Source organism: Lytechinus variegatus, chromosome 5, assembly GCF_018143015.1.
Source record: "Lytechinus variegatus isolate NC3 chromosome 5, Lvar_3.0, whole genome shotgun sequence".
NCBI classification, from domain to species: Eukaryota; Metazoa; Echinodermata; class Echinoidea; order Temnopleuroida; family Toxopneustidae; genus Lytechinus; species Lytechinus variegatus.
Window position 1 is genome coordinate 12,898,782 of NC_054744.1, and position 17,786 is coordinate 12,916,567.

The window sequence follows — 17,786 nt, forward strand, 5'->3', positions numbered from 1 at the left end:
TAGTTGGTTGAAGAACATAGCTTACAATTAATAATTTTCTTTGGGTTTGCCATCATAGCAGAGGAATTCTAACTTGTATTGAGTAAGCTAACTTCAATCAGATATGTTATACATGTGGACAAATGATGCAGAACTTGACACTCGATAACCAAATGCAAATTTATAATTTTGCCTATATGTACTTCTTCATTCTGAAGTATTTTGTATACACTGAAATAAATGGTCGCATACAAAGTCTCATATGCAATATTGCTATTTTGTTGTCTTCAAATGGAACTTTGTCACTGTTCTTTACCCTGCTTATCAGCAAGAAAGAAATCCCAGGTTTTATCATTAAAATACATGCATGACACACTCCAAAGGATTTCATATTGAGGTATAGAATTTCTGACAAGGATATTATTGCGGATAATATTTATAGAATAAATTCAATTATCTACACTAATATGCAGGTGCAAATCTTAATTTGTACTGCACTCAATCCATGTGAGGTGAACAGTCACAGGCAGGATTAATGCCTTGCAATGCACCAAGCTCCTTAAGCAGCTAGAGAGCTGGGATAATATATAGTGCACCATTTGCATAGGCAACCAGATAATCGGCGCCTCATAAATGCTATAATTAGTTTAGTGTACATTGCAAACAAATGCAGAGTTTAAGGCCTGGTCACACCGCCCAAGCGGAGTGGTAGGGAAAGAGGGTCAAATTTCGCTCACAAAATTGTGGGAAAATATCGAGAAAAAAAAAAACGACAATCGATATCGAGAATGGTGAACGATGATGATTTTTTTCTATCCGCTCCACAACCGCTCGGGCGGTGTGACCATGCATTTACATGTAGACAATGAAAACTCTTACCCATCTTGAGAGGCTATACATCCTTGATCACCAGATAGTTCCCATGAACATGCTGGGTCTAGTCCTGAAACACAGTCTGAACACGTTTTAAAACGCTGGCAATTCTCTGTTGGAACACTGTACACCCTCGATGATGTGCTGGCAAATATTCTTGAGCCTTGGCTATCGATTTTCATGACGTTAATGGCCTCCTAAAAGATATAATAAAAACATGACCAATCATACTGCACGAAAAGAATACTAAGTAACAGTACATTTCTACTACTTAACTATTTTTCTGAAGTTTATCTTTGATCTTCAAAATGTATTAAAGCTTGTGTATAGTTTTGGTAAATCCACCAAAATGCACCTTTTGGATATCTAATCACTAAATTTATAAGATAAGTGCTTGAATGCCCATTTTTAAAAAATTTAAAACAAGCATCGCCGAGAGAGGGCGCTATATATCCAAGATTTGAATATTTGAAATTTTCTCAGAGAAGTTCAGTTGGAAAAATATCTAACGGTCTCTACGCTTCAGTAAGACTGTCATATTAGATGATATTCGATTATCAATCACATTATTGACCCTTTACCAAAGCTATACACAGGCTTTAAGTTCATCTGTAAATCAATATAATAATTGTTTGAATATCGATATGCTATTCAACATTAATAGCACATGGCAATTCCTTTCAATAGCAAGAAAAAAGAATCTATCATTTCTTGGATTTTGTTCTAAGAACCCTATCTCCATCTGGAATACATTTTATCCCAATAAACTTTACACACCTCCAATAACAAGAATAGAATGAAAAAAATAATTTAAAAAAAAAAATCAAAACTTACAGCGACATCACTGTCCAGACTTAGTAGAATCTCGTCAACTATCCTTGCATTTCCATTGTAGATGTATGCTTTTAAAATCTGTCCTTCACCTAAAAAAAACACATACAAATACAAAATCAATAACTTTTATTCCAAGAGCATGTGGAAGAGATTAACAGTAAAAGAAAGTAATTGCAGCAAACAATTAGAAAGCCTTTGAAATGAAGGTTAATTTCCAACATATTATGAAATCATGAAATCTTAACTGAAAACCGATAATTCTAATAATAGTTATAAACACAAAAAGGCATATGTGGGACAGTGTATTATTCTTGCTTGGAAAAATACCCAACATTTTATGGAATTCCCCTTATTCTCCTCATTTCTCAGCAATTACACCTTTTTTTTTTTCGAGAGCCTCTTTTCCCCCCCTCTTTCTCCCCACCCTCACCCCTCTTATGCTCCATCCATTTTTCTTTATCTCTTGTTCTCTCTCTCTCTCCCTCCCTGCCTGACTCTCTGGCCCGTATTCTGAAGTCGGGTTTAACTTAGACTCAGGTTTAAAGTTGTGGTTTAAGTATGGACAGCCAATTGTTTAAGTATGGACAGCCAATTGTTACATAATCACGAACAGTAGAGATATCAGACTTCAGCTCATTCGGCTCTCAAATCCTTCATAATTGTGTAGGAAGTATTAATAGATGATTGTCTTCACCATCGCTGAATCAGGAAAGAGCACGGTAAACATAAGAAACATACAACTTAATAAAAATTTTGATGCATTTGGCTTTCCATACTTTGGCTTTCCACAACTTTAAACCTGACTTCAGAATACGGGCCTCTGTCTCTTTCTCATTCATCCTCTACCCTTCTCTTCTCCTCCTCTCTCAGTCTAAAAAAATAACAATGCTTATACTCACTTGTGCCAAGGAAGAAAATATCATAAGCCAGTCCCGACACATCCCTCTCTTGGACGGCCAGTTGTTGAAATCGGTAGAGCTGAAGGAGTAGGAGGGGAGGGCTGGTCTGCATAGCGGCCAGGTCAGTACGAGCAGGTGCAGTGTAATCTGCTTTGTTAGGAACCAGCTCGGACATGAGTTGGAATTTATCATAGCTGTCAAAAGGTTGTGTAGCGGAGCACTGGTCGTGGGGAGAGGTGATTCGAAGTAAAAGATTAACACAAGTTCTATGAAATGGAACCATTGAGTGCACTTCATCAACATTTGATGTTTGATAAATAATCAAATCTGAAAACTTGATAACAAAAATTACTACAGCACAACTTTAACTTGGTTTTGATTGGCTGAGAAGCATAGTTGCCTGTATTACTACAGTAATTGTCAACCAAAACAGAATTTACATCAATAACTGGGCTACATCCCTTCAATCTATGCTATTCATCTACTTGAATGGCTATACCGAAGACAATAACACACACAAAATTCCTTGCGCGGTGACCCGTCTCCCTGACCAGAGCACTACAGACTCTGTCAGATAACACATCTGACAAGTCCTTTCATGAGACACTCTCCTGACTACATTTGAGCATGAAAGAACCAGATCAGGTGAATTAAGAAAAAAAAACTCCTACAATTAATTGTACATTGAAGGTCTATGGTAACCCAGCTACATAAAAGCTATAACTACTGTAAATATCGTTTGCATCTCTTTATGCTACAAGGCCCAAATCAGAGAAAGTTTAAGCACATTGTTTTCTTCTAATTACCTGGCCTGGTCTTGGCTCTGGGACATCATTGGAGGGCACATTGAGCCAGAATGAACTGCCTGTCTTCTGGCCTTTGAAAGGTGACGCAGTAAATAGAGCTTCTATCTCTGCAAGATGATAGGCACAAATGGCTGATGCAGCAAACCCAGATCTGAAAGACGCAAAGAAAAGTATAAAGGTGGTTAAATGATTAATCAGCACTAAATTTCATTATACTTCAATTTCAATATACCCCATCTTGGGTTATTTCTAGCTTAGGACTGAACCGGTTCAACCTATTAACTGCTGAATTCTGTAGGCTTTGCACAAGTAGTACAATATAAAGTTTACTGTTTTGGGTCCCTTTCTTTTACTATGTAAGAGAGGTAAAGATGAATGGTACTTACTCTGGTGTTGTAAAGGCACCAAAAATGATGTCTGGATCTTGTTTTGATCTGAAGATTCCACCTGAAATTGGAATAAATATAAGAGCCGAAATGACAATGTGTTCAAACTTCTAAATATGATATTCTCTTTACCAAAAGATATTACAGTACAAACTGTTAAATATTATTGAATCAAGGGGATTCTATACATAAAAATATTACTAATTAGACTACAGTACATTGTCGTATTTTAATATTTCATTGCCATCTCTATCTGAAGTTAGATTATGTTCACATCAACTAGTATCTATTATTCAAAGGCTGTCTCAATGTCCAATTATTTTGTTCTTTTTACTTATTCTTCTTTCTTTATCATTTCTTGCCAAATAGGTTGTGTTCTCTTTCTTCCTGACACAAGTTTTTTTTTCTTTCACATCCTCAATTTTGGTTTAGTCTTCAAAGAAAAAGTTGCATGAATTCTGATTAAACTTTCGACACTGGTAATTCCATGGTTCATATTTCATATTTTTCATTTTTTTATCTTTGTGGCAAGGAAGCAGTATCAGGACCATTCCAAGGACTGCCAGGGTCCTGCGGAAATAAGGTTTTTCCTGAATCGACACATATTTCCCTTTCTTCATGTTTATGCTTAAAGCCTCTACCTCTAACCAATTCTGGTGCTAACAAATAAATACAAATAAAACTAGGAAACACTTTCTTATAAGATACGTTCCTGGTAAACTGGTTACTGAATAACCATGTCGCGCTCTCAATTTCAACTGATGTCAAAAGCAAAAAATTTGTAAATGGTCATTTTCAAACGTGAGTGACACGACAATCGGAGAGGTTTAAGGGCTCATATCTTCAAACTTAAAGGTTATGAATCAATCATGACTACTATATTATATACAATGTAGGACTGGCATGGGCCACTGCGAGTTTGATTTGAATTCAACAATTCGTTTAGTAGATATGATTAAAAAACGGTGCGTGAGTGACACGACAAATTTTGGACATGGGTTTCTGACCACTAACACATATGGTTGGATTCGTGCCCAAGTAATTGTCATGGAGTACTGTGAGTACCAGTAAATGGACATAAATAGTGTACCTATCTAACACATATAGTCAAAATCAATCAAACCTCTATGGAAAATGGTACCCTCCTATATACCGTGAGTGACACGACATCCAAAACGTGAGTGACACGACAAGTGCAAAAATACAACATTTATCTCAACATTGAAAGTATTTTTTGCATGATCTAGAAAAGTAAAATACCATTAATCAAAAAACAAGCTTAATTACATAATAACTGCTTTCTTTAAAGTTCATAATATGTCATCCTGATGTTTTATTCTTGGTTTATGGTCATATTTGCCCATCAACTCACATTCCCTATACCATACCACATTGTCACACTAGGGCTTCTACCACTCTCCTCTTTAGAGGAGGAGGGGCACTTGAAGGAGGTGTTATAAGGTCTTGGCATTGACATCAACTCAAACATTCTTTTTGTGGCCTGATATCATTCAAAACTTTAACTCTTTCTCCCTATCTGTATATGAAAGTTTACAGGTTCCTACAATTCAGCATCCACAACGGATGGAATAATTTTTCCTTGTAAGAAAGGTATTCTCAATAGTCGCTAACATCATCTGGCATGGTCCCTTTATACCTCAATAGCTTTTCCCCCTCGAGGTCCAGCTCTGTTCTTATCAGGGTACCCCCCCAAAAAAAAAAAAATTGATCTACTGGTACATGGCAACCCATCCAAAGTTGCTCAAATCAAAATGCGGTCTCGGTTGGGACTTGTTGGGACCTACATGAACATGCATCATTTTGTTGTAATGAATATGTGTAACTGCAAATCTGCTCTGAACACACATCGGCCCACTTATGGTAGTTTGCTGTTCAGACCCTACATGTAGTTAATCACTAGCGGTATGAATGGTGGCCGAACAAATAATGATTTTGAACTTGGCATGTAGCTGCTTCAAGCAATATCCAAAATGTTCTATCAAATCTCAGTACATTCTCACCTGAAATGTTTGTTTTCTTGCAAATTTGTTTATTTCATGTCCTGGAATACAAGCTTTATGGCAAATGAAAAGGTTGATTTAATCAATCAGAAGGAAAAGAAAATTTTTTTTTTTTTCTGAATTTGAAAAAATGTTTGGTGTTCATGGTGATCTCTTATATCTCATGTACACTACTTTACCACTAAATTTCTGCAAATTTCAAAAAAGGATCCCTGACTTTTCTAAAGCTCTATGAGTATAACAAAGAAATAACATTGCTCAAAAGAAAGGTGAACTTTCTGCTCATTTCTGTAAATGGAGACAGTGAATGTTCAAGTAATACCTAGGTATGACTTGAAACATCACCATCACCAACCCTTTATGCATTGTAAATATGTCCATTGCTAAAGTATAGTGGTTTTTCTCTTGATACATTCATAATTTTGTGTTGATTGATTATGTTGTTATATTCTTAATCACAGTACATTCACCAAAATATGAATTAGGATCCGAGTCTTCAAACCAATGGAAAATTGTCAGGATTTTTTAAACCAAGGCAACCACGGAGAGGAGAGAAAATAGATGAACTCAATGTCAAATTCAATATTTCCATAAAAAGGAGTAAAATTAGGAAGATGGAGGAAATTATTAGCCTAAAATAGGCCTAAATGATGTCAGGAACAACATTTTGACTGTATCCCTGGTAAAACGCTTCAAAAATTACTGGATGTCCTTTTTTATACACAATATAATACCGTGAGTGACACGACATTTCGTGAGTGACACGACATTGTGAGTGACACGACACAACTTTAACAGTTAATTTTAGCTTTACCTTAACACATTGGACCAAGTTACTTTATATACAATAAGGTACAGATAAACTGTATTTGCTCCAGTACTGGGATAAATTAGTTTTCAGAATACACAGCTCTAGAAAACTTTTTGCATTTAAAACGTGAGTGACACGACAACCAGTTTTGAAAACTTCGAAACCCAATTTTTTTCAGAAAAACACTTCACAGAATTTTTGTTTGCTATTTAGGAGTTAGATACAATACACAGCTTGTATCTTGCCAACAAATGTGCTTCTAATACAAATTTTATATTGTGATAGGCAATATGTGAATTTTAATGCAAAAATCAACATTTTGTAACATTTAATTTCCCTTGCATAAAATTCACTGTATCTCAAGACATAATTAATACTTTTATGTAAATGAAATGGAAAAATATACTTTAAGATGTCTAGTTTAAAAAAACATTGATGCCTAATGATTTCTAGCAAGTTTTAATTTTCACCCCCATGTCCACTTTTGTTTGAAAATGACCAAATACATGTGGTGATCTACTTGGAAGACGAAAAGTTAAGGACAATCAATGCATACAATCAAATCAACAAAGCTCCATGTTATATTCATCGGGGGTATTAGATTTCACCCTCGAGCCCTTGACGCGGAATCTTCTCTCCCTTAACGCGATGCCCTACTACTTATTAATGCACTGTACGACTGATTACCCCCAAATCAGAAGATTCTGCATCATGAATGAGAAATCTAAGGCTCCCTATTGATCACAAAAATTGGGGAAGAGGGAGAAGGATGAGATGGAGTAACTTACGAAGGTAATTGAATGGCATCTGAAATTCACCACCCGTCGCACAGCTGAGGCGAGCTTTCAAGAAAGTGGTGAAGACTCCAGCACCGTCCTCTACACCGCCAGGATCATTCTATGATCAAAGATATCAAATAAAAATTTCTTTTTATAACTAGAGCTGTTAGGGAGTTACATGATTCCTCAAGTTATGAATATTCATTTGACTGAAAACGTGTGAAATTAAAATGTAAATCGTGGTTCCCGGTATATAACCATTTTATTCATAGTTATCATAAAGTGATCACTGGTGGGATGCAAGAAATCAAGCATTTTAACAAGAAATTGGTGAGGTAGGACAGATTTCCCGTGTTACATAGAAACCAAGATGATGACTCTCCCCTAACATCCTATAATACCAGAGATGGAGAGTTTGATTTCCTGTAACATAGCATGCACATGTTAAGCGGGGATAGTGCATTCATCTGTTGACGTACATGTAAGACTCAACCCATGGCTGTTAGACTCGACATATAGTTTCCCTTTGAAAGATGTCCTTACCCCTCTCTGCACCCCACGATTGTCCCCTGCCCAACCCTTCAAATGCCCCTGTCCCTAGTTAAAAAACCTTCATGAATATTGCCAACACGTATTGTGCAGTCTTCAATTCCTCCTAATAACCCAGATTCATGAGGTCCATTAATCATGATTTTGATCATGTTTCTGTTCTGATAATGCATCCTTTCCCAGCCCATCCTTCCAGGATTGGGTAATATCCTTGATACAGAATACGGTCATCTACTGTATTCTCCGTATTGAAACCACTCTATCACTTCCTTTATCACTCGCTTCCTGGGAGTGCATTCATACTATTGTTTTCTCTTTCAGCAAAATGAAAAAAGGTACTGTGATACACTTTATGGCTAAGAAAAACAATTTCATTCTGTCCCATTTGTTGAATTTTCACCCCCCCCCCCCCCAGAATTTACATGGAAAACATTACTACAAAACAAAAAGGGTCACACGTGGGTACTTCCTTATTATTTTTATTTTTTTAAAATACAGATTGCTGATCATAAACTCAGACGAATATGCATTTGAGAAGACTCTTCTCCAGAAATATAAGGCAATCGTAATAAGAGACACCAAAAAGAGCAAAGCATTTACTGATTCCAATGAACTATATATATATACATTTTTTTTCAGATTTACTATGTACATTTCAAAATGCTCATCTTACATTAAAAAGTTTGGTGTAAACACATACTATCTACATAATGCATCTCCGGGATGTGGGTGGTGTAATATAATGGTTCATCGGTGAGATCAAAATCTGATGCCTTCAGAGATGGATACTAATATGACTCAGATCTACACATCTCATGAAATCAAGATAATAAAAATCATACCTGATAACTGTGGGAAAGAAAAATATCAATTTTCCCCCATGTTTTATGAGTTCCTGTATGTTGGAACTACATAAAGTGGGTCTATGAAGGTGATTGAATTAACAGGGCGTGTGAATTTCCGGATTGAAGTCAATGAAAGGTCAAAGCTGATAATGAACTTCACAAAGTCAATCGACCGAAGGCCTATATGATTTTAAATGAAGCAGGCCTAAAAGAAAGTTTGACACCTAGACACAGTAGCTTTCAGGGTAATTAATATGCTTTCTTCAAGACTGATACACCTGTGGTTGCAAGTGACCGCTGGATGATCAGTAATATTAACTGGGGGAACTGAGGCTACGTTCATGCAACATCAAGACAGAATCATGATTCAAAACACAAACACGAATCACAATACCACAGAATCAGGGTTTAAACAGCCTTCATTCTGATGCTGTTTCTCCTTGGATTTTAGCCGATTCAGTGTGCATCACAGTGCAAGTTTGACACCCGAAGTATTTCGCGCGTGTTTCGGCTCTTTTAAAAATCAATCTTTTGCTTCCAGAATTCAGTCCATCATACCTCATTTAAAAAAAAATCTATTCATCTTGTTGGTTTATCGAAAATGGTGTTTAGAAGTGAATTTCAGCATAGATCCAACTTGACATTGACACTGTTAACTAAAAAACAGCTGAGATCATTGTCTGTCCCGTTGGAGAACTTCAGGTTGAAGCCAAGACAAAAAAAAGAAAGAAAAGCAGTGGACGATGCGATGACCAACACAGAACTTGAAATTAAATGCAAGTGACAAGAAATGCATGCATAGCACATATAATAGTGCATGCCTTGAGCTTGGCAAGACGTAAACCGGAAGAAGCCCGACACAGTGACATCATGATTGCATTTATAAGACCTTTTTTGTTCATGATTCTACAGAAACGTCTTTCCAAACGCACCTTTTTCCGTGTGTTCTATGTTTGTGATTTGAAAGACATTTATTTTTGTTTTTTATTAAATGCAATCGTGATTCTGCAGAATATTTGAATCATGATTCAAATCATGACTCTAGGGTAAAAACGTGGCACATTAATGCACTGTAAGACATAGCACACCTGAATGAAGACATCTCATATCCACTAGTCCATTTTCTACCATCCTCTTTAATAATCCAAACTATAGACTTAATGTCTAAATTTCATGGAAAGCGTAGGTGGTTTCAAACCGCCTCGATCATAAGAATCCCTGTTAAATTACGAGAACTTTTTAAGGATAAAAAATACCCATTAATAATTCCTGCATTCACACCGCCCTAAAACATACCCTTCGGGATAGGTTCCTGAAGTTACGAGCATGCGCAGTATGGTCTGATAAGCAAGCGGGGCGTGAGATTAAAAAAACACTAGCTTAGCAGCCACCCACGGTGCCCACGCCCAACTACACGCAGGGCTATAAGTTCCCGTAAATTGCTTTCACATTGCCAAAATACCCGCAACCTTGAAAAAAAAATCCCCCAAAGTTCTCGTAATTTTGACATGTTCCTACTATTTAGTGGGTATTTTCTTTTGGGGAGATTACGCGTAATTGGCTTTCACATTGCCAATATTACCTGGTATGTTCTGATCAGGGTATATTTCCCGATCAGAAAATACCTGGAACTGACGAACTTCGAGGCGGTCTCTATTAAACCACATCCTCACATTTTTTTACTTTTATGGATTTTAAAACTTGGCAACTCAAGAACTGTTTAATTAAAAAAAAAATGATCATCTTTACAAAATCGAGGAAACTTAAATAAGACTGGATTACATTCAACATACAAGCCTTTGAAGACAATTTTACACCCCCCCCCCCCCCCGAAATCATGACTGGACACTAAACAATAACTGTCACAAGCATCAGCGGAACTTGTTCATATCAAAAGCAATAAACAGCTTTTACCACTTCAGTTGTTTACAACTGCCTCAGCATTCAGAGGAGAAAAAGAAATCATGGGCTGTATATATTGAAACCAAAAAGCACCGAGAGATCTCATTGGGATTCCTCTGACGAAATCCAGATGTGTTGCCCATTTTAGCATTCTGGTAAACACCTCGCAAAACATAAGGGAAGACCTCAGTCTAGACGGTATTCCATTTGCATTTTTGATGCAACCAGGAGGTGGTAAAATCAATGACCATGCTCGGTTTGCACGTGAAGTAGCGAAACACTAGGAGAGGTGCTGGTATGAATTACATACAGTGGGCATAGATCAGAATAGATTGCTTACTGCAAGAAGTTGTAAGACTATATTGACTGCCGTACATTCACAATTACCAGTGATCATCTGACCAATAACTGATTTACCTAAACACACTCACTGGCAGGTGTTTGCATTTGTAATTGCTTCATAAAAGTCAGATATTATTTTGCATTAAGTTTTTTACAACATCAAAATCTAATCTGGAAATCGTATTTTGGATAATATTGTTCAACACTTTAATAAATGTTTAATATAAAAGTTCATTCTTTTTCATTAATTGTGGTAATATTTTTCTTGATAAGAAATGTGAAATATTGAAAATCTGTAATATTGAAAATAAGCAGCTTTTTTAAAAGTTAAATAGGGCTTTTAGGTGGTAATGTTTCTAAGCAAGAGGTATCTCCCAGAAAAAATATAATAAATCCATTTTTTTGTAATAGGATTTTTCTACTTTTCCATATACTTTTTTAAATTTGTTATTCATCTTATTTTCTTTTAGTATATTTTTTTAATTTATTTCTTTTTTTATTAGGGATGTCTTTATCCAAATAAAATTTGAGGATTTTCATTACATTGCTTATTATAATCATATTCTTTAGTGGGTAGGCTTTTACCTTAAAGTCCAGCATTTATCCACACACATATACATTAATCTTAAAATCTATAGGGCTTTAATTAAAAACATGTGTCCATTGTTTTCTCCTTTTTCTTCACTGCCATTATCATACTTTCTACTCCCAAATCCCTGTTATCTTTAATTAGCAGATGGCTTGCCAATTTTAACACATATCCAAGAACGACATTATAAGGAACACACCGGTTGCCCCAAGAATCATGGCGTTATACCCACAGGGTGAAAAATGGCTCTCCTAATTGGATACGTTACGCCCGCATAATCTAAGGGTGTCTGATTAAATATGTGCCAGTACTTCGTCTAAATTAGGATTGGGTCGTTAGCCTACATTCATGTATACCATGGGTTGCTTACATGTATATCACGAAAGATGCAGTGGGTTTTTAATATATTGGGAGCGCATACTGTATTACATACATGTAGGACCAGGTGGCCGTGATTACAGCTGTTCACATAAATTGATAGCAACTTTGGATAGGGCATGGAATATATGCAGTGAAAAGAAATCCTCACTGTAGTGTACACTGTTGGGTCAATGTATTCAAAATGTTCTTGACTTTGTTGTAAACTTCCATGCCATTGCCAACCTATAAGGAACCATTACAAAAACTTATGCTCATGTCTTTGTGAACTATACTTCTCCAACGTGTGAACTCTCCTAGCTCTCCAGGCTCATAATATATTGCAGCTCATTCTATTTATGATAACAGATACACACAAAAACACAGGTGGGAGCTTTCACACCCAATAGAAATTCAAACTCGATGGACTAGAAGAAACAACAATTGTAAATTCAGGTAAAGAAAGGCACTTACAAATGTGGTTTAGGTGTTAAGGTTAATTGGCAAAGTGGCATATAAAAATAACAGAGGACTACTTTGTAAGAATTTCTTCCCTGTATGTGGTCTTAAAAAGTTACTATAAAATCATGAAATTGATTTTTCCCTAAAAAATGATGTTCTTTAAAAAAAAGGGTTAATCATCTCCCGTACTGAGAACATCACAATATTTATACACCGTAAGTTGAATAAACGTTCATGGTATCTCATCAATGCACTAAAAAATGTTCATGGTATCTGATCAATGCACTTTGTAACACAAAAGGAGAAAAAATAAGTGCATCAGCAATGAACCATAAAATCTGTAAATCTGTCTTTTTTATATAAATTTTGAGAACTATGAATACATGTATGACTCACAAAAACACCACTAAATTTTGAACTTTGACTGGCCCTATTAGATCTATTATCCCTGCCCCCCCCCCCCCCCCCCTCCAAAGAAAAATGCATGGAATCCTCTTTTTAACTATTATAAATAATCAAATTCATAACATTCTTCATTTTTACATAGTAAGCAAGTTGAATGCAATCACTAAATGATCTTCCACTAGTGTATAAACAAATATTGTTCTGACATGTTCTTCCCATATTCTGGGAATATGGGAAGTGATTTATTTCAAAATGATACAAATTATGATTGCAGTGTGTTCCTACAAGGTGAGAAGGTCACTGATTTCAAATGTCAAGAGAGTCATAAACAAGAAATTTTGCTATAACATCGGTTCACACAGAATCAAGAAAAAATTATCTCTGCCGAATATGATTTATAAAAATTGTTTTTGCTTATTATGTTCATCATTTTTTTGTTGCTAATATCAGATTTCTTCCAGAATTTTGTCATCATTTTTAGTCATCAGTATCATGAAACTAGATACTTGAATCTATAAAGGACATTTGCATCCTCATTAATCCCTGCATAATGTGTCTATTTAGTATCCCCCCATATTTCCACTAAAGTTGATTGAAGCAAGTTATGTACAGTGTATATTTCTTTGATAATTTAACAAAAGAGAAATAATTTTAAACAACAGAAGAACAGACCCAAATTATATCCACACACTTGCTATAGCCGGTTAGAATTCCTATTCCAGATAGCATATAATTAACCCCGAAATATATTTCAGGGACAGGACCAAAAGGATTTAGGAATGACCGATAATTATAACAATGGAAGGCAGCAGGGAATTTCATGAATCTACATCTGTATTCCTCATACAAGAATCAGCTCCTCACATCATGACTAACTGACTGGAAAACTCTTCAATCAAAGAGATAATTATTTACCTCATTACCTTTCTATTATACACACTGCTCACACTATTTACAATGTACCTCTAGGCTCTAGGTCTTATACCCCTTTCACAAACCCAATTATGCGGATTTTATCCGCATAATTTGGTCGTAAAATCAGAGCAGGACCAGAGTTATCCGCATTATTTCGATACTGCAATTATCCACATAATAGCAACATCGGGACCAGATTTTGACTTTATGAACGCATTTCCAAAGTAATGCAGATAATTGCCATGGTGCTGTCCTGAATTGTCACCCTTTTCCAACGCAACCCCATCGGAAGGGGCGTGTGCAGTTGCCACGACAATTATCCACCCTTTTCAGTTCACGCGCTCGTAAAAAATAGTGCGGATTATTTTCGGAGTTTGTGAATGTAAATTTTATTGAATAATCTGCATTACTCTCAGGCGGATAATTGGAGGATGGGTTTGTGAAAGGGGTATTATTTATTATTAGCCAAGGTGAAAAAAATCATGTAAAGAGCAAGAATGGAGAAGAAAATGTTTGATTCGTTGTGTCGCAGCATACATATATTACAACTTGATTTTGTATGCTTCTTCCAATGTTAATTATGTAGGTATAAAGATTTTCTGTAGATTTTTTAATGGCCAAGTCAAGCTCACATGAGTACATGTAGATGAGAGCTGTCTGTTCAAGGTTGGTAGTTTTTTAAGTCCAATCATATTAGAGTTTTCTGTATACTCTAAAAAACTTTTTTCAAATCCTTCCAAAATTGTTTAATCTTGCAAAACTCTAGAAGAAATATGATGAATATTTGCAGTTTGAAAAAATAACTTTAAATATATAAATTCCTATACAAGAGCAGATGACTATGCAAATATTGACTGGTTAAACTCAAAGAGTGAAAGTACCGTAATTCAAAAAGTTTGAGGTTTGAAAAAATAGCCATAATTATGAACGCCAATGTCATTGACCCCACTAAATATTTACAACAGTTACCACAAAAGCCCTTTTCAGTGTGGTTTGATTAATGCAAACAGTTCAAGCAAATACAGAAATGGAGGTGGTATTTAAGAACAGTTTTCTACCCCAGGCAAATATTTTTCTTCTCCTCCCAGCACTTGAGAATAAAAAAAAATTGCTTGTTTCTTGGGACATTTCCAACTGTAGCAGTATATGAACTTGATATGCTTCTCAAATACCCATGAGTAGTTGGTACAACAGGAAACTCAGTCTGTGAGTGCCGGCCAAGAGGATTGCGAAAGACATCGGACACCAATAATCTTCCATGAGGGAGGATAATTATGACTTTGGGGAATGATTAGGTTTTCTTTTTGTCATTCAATAACAAATACTCCCCTCCCCTTTAAAAATTCATTCATATATATCGAATCCTACCTCGGGTTAGCACTCTCTCTCACGCTAAACATAACCTCCTTGGGTCTTTACATTCCTAATAACACAAAAGTGAGTCGTTTTGATGGTTAGAAAAGAATACAATACATGTAGATGTTAAAACGTCACTTGCTGAACAGGTTTCTACCTAGGGTCTAAAAACCAAGTTGAAAACAGGACTTGTTAAAGACAGCTAGGAAGTAGGAACTAACCTTACAGAACTCTAATAAAATAGGTTTTGACTGGAAATATTCTCTTCTTCAATAAATGCAATAACTTTTTATCCAGACAACCTGTACTTTGGGTTCAATTCTACCTAATATCTACCTTTGTTGAAACAGTATGTACCCAATATGAACTTAAACCCAATGATCTGAGAAGAAAGGAGTGAAATGAGATATCTACAATGAAAACCATATGTAAGGAGGCAGATCTACAAATCCATTGAGAGAATGAAATCCAGCTCCATGCAAACCACCATTGCACAAGCTTTTATTCAACCTTGGCTAAAGCCCTTCAGATTGTCTCTAAGCCTGGTTAATTACTTTAAACTTGGTTTGAACCTGGGGGAGATTAACTGGTCCTAAAGCATGAGAAGGGACTGGCCCTTTACAAATGAGAACAGTCTAACCTCCCAGATCGGAATAATATGATTTATCAAATTCATATTAGCCTTCTCCCTCCTCCCTCCCTCCAATACATATACCTTCCATATTTTGAAGGCTCATATCTTCTCAAACAAGATCAGTAACTATTAGGTTCTTGTACTTTTCAGACCGTGTGACAGAGCATTCACAATTCTATGGAGAAGAATTCACATTCATCTTGCTTTCACTTCCTCTGCAACCATAATAAAAAAGCTCTTGTAAACCATAAACATTAATTTATTCTTTGGTGAGTACTTTTGCTTCACACCAGCCAATTTATTTTCATCCATTCAGAAGAACTTATCAGACTTGCATTTGATGTTTTTGAGTCTGCTATGGACCCAGAATATATGTACTTTTCCCTGGTTTGGAAGGTGAGGAATCCACAATTTGACCAATTTGTTCTTTCCCAGTTTCCCTGCTCTTTGTGAACTCTCTTGATAGCAAGGGTGATCACAGGCAACTGATCTTGAAAGAACTGGGTGGAAGAGTCAAGTACAAGTCTGGATGCTAGTCTGTGGTCTGTCCAAGCCTCAATCAGGGGGGTTTATTTGTGGCTGTGTCGAACTATTACCTTGATAGATATCTAAAAGCTGATGTCATCAAAAAGACAATTTTGCAAAATATTATAAGAATATCTATAGCATACCAACATACAAACTAATATGTTAAGCAAGAAGGATTTACCCAAAAAATCCTGAAAAGATAATCTTCAAGAAAAGAGGGGAAAATCTGTAGAGGGTGGAAATGGGAGGGGGGGGGGGTAAAGGGGGGGGGGGGCAGGGAAAGAAGGGGGAGGGGTAACTTCTTACCTCACAGACTTGTCCAACTCTGGAGTAGACCACTTTGTTTACATTCTTTGCTTCCACAGCCTCCTCTCTGAAAAAGAAGTAGACCTTCCCATTGTACTCGATTGGGTCCCCAATAAAACTGGGAGCTGTAAAATCAGACAGATAGTGAGAAAAGACATGGGATATTAGGGATTAAGCCACCAAAATATAAACATTGTAAAAGATAAAATGTATGAAATAATGTGGGAGATTGAATAGAATCTGCTTAAATGGTGATTTTGAACATTACAAAATAACAGAAAAGAATGCTGGAAATTTTGTTTGATTGACCACAGCCTGCTTTTTTACTGGGAGAGGGTGGGTTAATAGTGAATGGGATATGCGGTGTAAATTTTCAACTACATTGAATGTTAACTTAAATGAGTTTTTAAAGATCTATAATATATCTGCATTCATACATGTAAATACAATCCCATAGAATTCTGCAATATTAACACTAATTTTAAGGAAAAACCTCATATCCATTGAAAGGACTACATATATACAATGACTTTCTCCAGAATCAGTTTGCATACAGCTGCCCACACAGTAAGCCTTAACTCTTTGCAAAGAACATTAATAATTTAAAGAATTATTTAATGAAAAAATTGGCCCCTTTCCCTTGAACTTAAATTGGAAAATGACCAACTATGACAATTATGGTTGTGTTCTTAAAAAAAAAACAATACAAGCCCCCCCCCTCCCTTTCAAAAATGGAAATCCCACATAAACCAATTCATATAAATCTTGAAATGACAAGGCAAAATCTGTCATCTTTCAATTTCACTTTAACTTAAAATGACCGGGTATTAGCAAAACCAGGATGTTCCTTGTAAAAATATCACTACCATATATATAGGTCAATTTAGAGAAAATTTCAAGGATGTTAAACTATTCCAGAAAGTTAAAAGAATTTGACTTCTTCCAGAGTGTTGACCACTAAATGTTTGTCCTCATAGTACCAGTACAGGTTTTTAATATCAATATCATATTTCAATTTTACCTTGTATTTTCTTCCATTAAAGACAAAAGTAAAGGGGACAGTACATGAGCCTACAAACATCTTCGGCATATCATCAATCATTAACGTATTACATGTACACATCATTATTCCCAATGTTCAATGGAGAAAATTACTGTTCTTCAAAAGAAATACCAAAGTAAATGGGGAAAGAGATTATTGTCCTGTA

General features: G+C 35.9%; 1 protein-coding gene across 5 annotated transcripts in view; it reads right to left on the reverse strand.

Annotated features, from left to right (window-relative positions):
- Nucleotides 1–17,786, reverse strand: part of LOC121415379 (semaphorin-1A-like) — a 50,692-nt gene that overhangs the window by 24,043 nt on the left and 8,863 nt on the right. For all 5 annotated transcript variants that reach the window (XM_041608570.1, XM_041608569.1, XM_041608574.1 and 2 more), the window contains exons 4-10: nt 16,579–16,703; nt 7,398–7,506; nt 3,778–3,838; nt 3,392–3,542; nt 2,586–2,805; nt 1,687–1,775; nt 859–1,049 (exon numbers count right to left, since the gene is read on the reverse strand). In XM_041608570.1, coding sequence (XP_041464504.1) covers nt 859–1,049; nt 1,687–1,775; nt 2,586–2,805; nt 3,392–3,542; nt 3,778–3,838; nt 7,398–7,506; nt 16,579–16,703 — 946 coding nt within the window. The remainder of the gene's footprint in view (nt 1–858; nt 1,050–1,686; nt 1,776–2,585; nt 2,806–3,391; nt 3,543–3,777; nt 3,839–7,397; nt 7,507–16,578; nt 16,704–17,786) is intronic.